This window comes from Cheilinus undulatus, linkage group 8 (assembly GCF_018320785.1).
Source record: "Cheilinus undulatus linkage group 8, ASM1832078v1, whole genome shotgun sequence".
Lineage (NCBI taxonomy): Eukaryota > Metazoa > Chordata > Actinopteri > Labriformes > Labridae > Cheilinus > Cheilinus undulatus.
In genome coordinates, this window is record NC_054872.1 from 12,459,196 (window position 1) to 12,465,195 (window position 6,000).

Genomic DNA, 6,000 nt, shown 5'->3' on the forward strand with positions numbered 1-6,000 from the left:
CCAGTGGAAGAACCAAGTTTCTTTGAACCTTCAGGACAGCAGTGTATCATGTAACATCTTGATCACAAACTGTGACAAATAAGCCCCTTTTGTTCTTTGAGGTTTGAAATTATTCAAAACTCCCCTCCCTGTTCTGATATTATGTAATCAAAGTTTCAAAGATATTCGCAGCGTTAACTGATATTCCATTTGTTTATTTCACATGACATTGCTTACCAACTATCTAGGACACCAAACCAAAAAATATGAAAGTGCTTCCTTTCATGCTCATCCAAGTTTCACCAAGTTAAGTATTTTACCTTTCCTTCTGAAATCTTCTAAATACATGTTATACTTATTCAATCTTGTATTCTCAGCTTTGTAGCCATGACTGTCCATCTCATTTTTCCACATCACAGGAAACCTAAGATTCTGTTCAGACATGTATCCAAAAGGAAAATATATACCACAGACGGGAGGAGAGGGAAAAATGTATCTGGAAGCAAAACACCCACCTAGATCAGCCGTATCTCTCATAGTTGTACATATGAACTCACAGTCAATAACATCAGTCTGACTGATTATACAGAGGGGTTTTTTTGATACTAGGTGTTAAACAGCAGAAACTCTTTGCTGTTATCATTTGCTTTTATAATGTTACAGTAATATGAGCTGTCTCATTGTTGTCATATCAAAGTAATTTATACTTTACCTTGAAAAGTGAGTTTGACTACGTTTATCTAAGAGCACTTAGGCAGAAAATAATGTAGGTAAGGTATACACAGAAAATCTGACATCAGAACTAAAACTTTTACGGCCATATTCAAGACCCTCTCAATCTATTTTAAGACTCAGTTGTATTGGTGACATGACTGCATTTGTGTTTTGTACAGATTGTAAGATAAAAGAAAATAAAGTCAAGGATATGCTGGTAGTATTTGTTACTGTGGTTATGTAAATAGAGTTTTCTTATAGATAAAATATTAACAGTTATCGGCCTTAGTCTCAGCTGCAACACCTTCTACTCTAACCTCTTCTTAGAAAACTTGCTAACCTATCACTTACATGCACACATCACTTGATCAAACAGTTAATTTGCTAGCTAGAGACAAAGTAGAGATTTAAGGATGCACAGATAGCTCAGAAGGCCAGACCGCAAACAAGCGTGCAGACTGACGTCAGATCTGGTGGAGTTCTATCAGAATCTCACTTGTGTTAAAAAACAACCATAAAAACAAAAGCCCACAACCTTATTTTACAAATATAACAAAATGTAGGGCCTTATTCTCTTTAATGTTTGCTAAATTAACTAAACAACTTTTAATACTTTTTGAGAACTAACATGTACATTGTAAAGGCTTTAGTGGTTTTGGCACACTTACTGTCATCTCCCAGTTTAGATGCATGATCACTGATGAGTTCTTCACCAACATCCACAATTTGTTCACTGTTTCTGCAGTTATCCTCTCTCCATTTGCGCAGCTTGTCCCTCATTTCTGTGGACAGAGTTCATACAAAAAGCATGAGGGCGTGTTTTAGAGTACCAGCAAACACTGGGGACATGATTTGACGAATCTGGTCCTCTTCACTGTCGATACAGAATCTAGCCATGGTAGTGTGAAACAATATGCATGCAGCTTATTCAAACACGCTGAATTAAACTAACCAAAATCTCTCCTTCTGACTGGTTAAATGTAGTTATATGTGTTAATGAGACATCCTTAAAGTAGCGCTAAATGTATTTAATTCACGTTTTTGGATTACCATATTACACATGCATACGAACTAGCCACACAGTGGTGTTTTTACTGCTAATTCTCTCACGAGTGAAATAAAAACAGCAGTGATATTAAAAGCTCAATGATAATATAGTACAGTGTTATTAGGTGAATTCAACAGCTCATCCATTGCAGCGAAGACATATGACGACCGTTAGCCGAAGCCGCTATTGCCTTTTATTATTGGCTAACAAGCAACGGCTAAGTGATTATCTTGAACCAGACCAAAATTACAAGAGCTTAAAATCAAATGTAACTTAATCATCTTATATACAAAGTTGACATCAAAGCCGTGAGGCTCGTATGAATGAACTACAGAGCAGTTCGCTAAGTCAGCTAACGATGAGCTAACCATGCTAACCAGACTTAGCTAACTCTTTGTCACGCTGACTTATTTCAGTCTTGGCCGGTGACGACACTTCCTTTTAGTCTTTCACAAGTGACATGGCACAGAGAAGCTCTGAAGTATTGTTTTTGGAGCCATATGTCGATGACAAGAGTGGATAACCTGTTTTATCTTTAGTCTTACCTTCCCATCCAACATCGTACATTTCTGACACCGACGCCATCTTTTTTCTTTTGACAACATACGCCGTGCCTACGTCATAGAGTTGTCATCCGTGAGCGTGCCTGTCAGTTATTTAAAAAAAAAAATAAATTAAAATGCCATGCTTCATTTTGGCTACTGCCACACCTTCACTTATAATAATAATAATAATAATAAAAATTACAATAATAATTGTAAGAAAAGGAAGAAGGGGGAGAATGAGTTTTACAGTAGTCCTTAACTGTTTTATTTTATTTATAAATTCTTAAAATTTGGAGATTTGAATTGGGCAAGTGGGAAAAAAACCTTACAAAAATGCACAAAACAAAGGCACACTAAGTTTATTTCAACTCATGAAGTGGACTAACTCAACTCAACTCAACTCAACTCAACTCAACTCAACTCAAATTTATTTGTATAGCACCTTTCATACATAGACATGTAGCCCAAAGTGCTTTACAAAGGAATAGACAGACAGCAATGATTAATAAAAAACAAAGAGAGCAAGAGACAGTAAGGAATAGAATAAGACAAATTGAAGAAATAGAGAAAAGAAAAACTAGAAAAAAAGAATAATAATAACACAAGAGTAATCATAGAGTTTCATTCTAAGCCAGCCAGATGTCCCATATCTTTTTTTACTGCTCAATATGAACTGAAGTTAAACTGAATTTACCATATAGACCCAGGCACTGCAAATGTCCATACACCCTAGCACCATGATTATCTTTCATCAAATGTTTCCCACATTTGCAAAAATCTTGGAGTGATTTTTCATAATAACCACAATCTGAGTAAGCACATCAATTCAGTTGTACAGTCATGTTTTTATCAGCCCAGGAAACTTTCAAAAATGAGTCACTTGCTTCTCAGAAATCACCTTTCAACAATAACTCATGCCTTCATTACATTCTCACTAGAATACTATAATTCTCTGTGCTCTTGCCTGTCAAAATATAATCTGCATAAATTACAGTTAGTCTAAAATGCAAAAGCCAGACTCCTCACAAAAACAAGAAAGACAAAACATATCATTCCCATTGTACCCCGCCTTCACTGGCTCCCAGTTAATTTGAGAATTGACTCTGAAATTTAAATGATAAGTTTTAAAGCGCTCTCTGGTCTGGCCCCCACGTAAATCGCTGATCTTTTCCCTTATGAGCCTGGTCGAATCCTAAGCTCCTCAGTCAACAGCCTGCTGACTGTTACACCGTCCAGGCTAAGGACCAAGGGAGATCTGTCTTTGCAGTTAGGGCCCCGCTCCGACAGTCTTCCTTAGTAGATCAGACAGGCCCTATTCTTTGGTAAAAACATATTATTATAAGTGTGCTTTACCTGGGTCTGAGTTTTAACCGACTTTAGGCCCTTTTATGCTCTACACACGGATGGAAATAGATCTGTGCCATTTGACCTTTACAAGCATCAATATCCTCATACTGACATTCATCTATTATGTTAGAGTGGACATGGAAAGACATGGAAAGCTCAGCTGTGCTCTTGTAGCTGTCCGTCTTTGTGCCAAGGTGAGCTAGCATCATTGGCATGTCTGTATTTTCTAATAACACACCCATTATTCATTTATATTTCCACAGAAAACTTGATTAAGTTCTTTTAAATGTTTCTTCTTTGTTGTGTCTTGGTACTCTGGGTTCAACTGTTGGCTGCATTGCTCAACATTGTCCCACGATTGGCAGTTGGGATTGCAACGTTTGTGCCGTATCCGTAAGCTCCAAGAGAGAGGACGAAGAAAAAAATGGACTATATGAATGCAGAGTACAGACAGAAAGGTCCGTCCGTACCTGTTCAAACAAAGAGCATAAATGAGCTTTTAATCTCATTTTTTGATTTTCACAAGGTTTAAGTTTTAACTGAGTTGTTGTCATGTCTGACAGGTTTTAATTTACTTTTCATCTGGGTTTTAACCTGTATCTTCCTGACTGATTGTTTTGTTAATTTTATTAATGTACTGTCGTAATTCGGTTGTCTTAATTATTATTGTACATCTGCTTTTTTATGCTGTGAAGCACTTTAGAACTGTTTTGAAGCATCACATAAATAAATCTATTATTATTACTTTCATGATTATTACTTATGTTTAGTGTTGTAGTGCTCCAGAACAGTCTTGGTCTTAAGGCTGGTCTAAGAGTACATTTTGAATGTCTTGGTCTTGTCTCGGTCTCAAGAGCATTCTTACTCAGTCTTGTCTTGGTCTTAGACTGGCCAGACTTGGGATTTTCCATAAAGGCCTGTCGAGACCAGCACTGATCCACTATTCTTGGACTTCATTAATGTGATAACAAGGAGAAGCTCTTGCTAAAGCAACAAATAGTTACACCTGCAAAAACCTGGACATCAGTCCATCTTATTTTTAGTCAGAAATGCCTCTGAACATTTACATTTGGCCTCATTCACCTGACAAATGTAGATAAACATCTCATTTTCAGATATTTGAAATAATTCCAAACTTGTCAGTGGCTTTTAAATACATACAAGGATTTTTTTTTTCCAAGAAGTTAGTTGAACAAATTTGTTAAGATTTGAGATTTTTGCATGGTGTGCTTTGAAAGAGATGCAGACACCTTGTTTTTGTATGTCAAATTTATTCAAAAGAAAACTAAAATTAAAGAGAGAATGCTCTTTAACTGTTCAACATTGTCATGGTAATTTAAAATGGATTGTTATGGTCTTGGTCTTGACTCGGTCTCGGTCTTGGTCTTGACTCGGTCTTGACCCCCAAATGTCTTGGTCTTGTCTTGGTCTCGGTGTACTCTGGTCTCGGGCAAGTCTTGGTCTTTGATAGTGTGGTCTAGAGTACAACACTACTAATATTAGGAATATACAAGACGTGTGAAACAGACATCACATCACCAGGCCCTACAGTGAAGGATGCAACTGTGGAGGCCTGAGAGGTCTTATAAATGAGAGCACTTTAAGCATGGAGACAAAACCAGCTGACATTAAGGTCATTTTGTTCACCGAGGATGCTGATAACGTTGGATTGCACAATTCTGAATTGAAAATATGCGCCGCTAGAAGAAAAAGCACTGGCTGGACGGGCCCTCGGAGGATTCAATGTAGGCTACAACAACAACATAAAAAAAACAATCCTGTGCTCTGTTAGAACACATGTTGTAGCTGAGCAGCTGTATGCTATAAGCCCCACGCTCATCGAAGCAAAACAGAGTGAATTATCTGAATTCCTGTATTCACTCTCTGGGCAGGTATGTAAGGAAGACAAGCTTCCGAGATCATTGTTGCTTACATCTGGGCAGAGCACCACATTGAAACAGAAGAAGCTTTAGAGAAAAGACACTCAGAAAAGGAGAGGGATCTCTTAAAGGAGCTGCAGGAGCAGAGATCTGAGATGAAGTCTACTGCAGACAAAGTGTTGGAGGATGAATCAGTCATCTCAAACCTGAGGGCTGAAAACACCACACTCAGGAGATGACTAAGAAAGTCAACATCTCAAATAAGACCCACTTAGAGAAGAAAGAGCTCTTAAAACAAATGGAGGAGTTGAGATTTGAAGTGCAGTCCAAGGCAAACAAAGTGGGGGAGGACAAAGAAAATGCTGCCCTCCAACAGAACATGGCAGAGACTGGACACCAGCAGGACATAACGAACATGATGATGGCACTGGATCAGCTCAATAGTGAACTCCAGTCCAGATACAACTGACTGAGTGGCTGAGAGAGG

General features: G+C 37.9%; 1 protein-coding gene across 1 annotated transcript in view; it reads right to left on the bottom strand.

The window, feature by feature from the left end:
- emc2 (ER membrane protein complex subunit 2) overlaps window positions 1–2,353 on the bottom strand; it is a 44,665-nt gene extending 42,312 nt beyond the window's left edge. Inside the window, exons 1-2 of the mRNA XM_041794338.1 lie at window positions 2,287–2,353; window positions 1,362–1,475 (exon numbers count right to left, since the gene is read on the bottom strand). Coding sequence (XP_041650272.1) covers window positions 1,362–1,475; window positions 2,287–2,326 — 154 coding nt within the window. The 5' untranslated portion in view covers window positions 2,327–2,353. The remainder of the gene's footprint in view (window positions 1–1,361; window positions 1,476–2,286) is intronic.
- Between the last annotated feature and the right edge of the window lie 3,647 nt (window positions 2,354–6,000).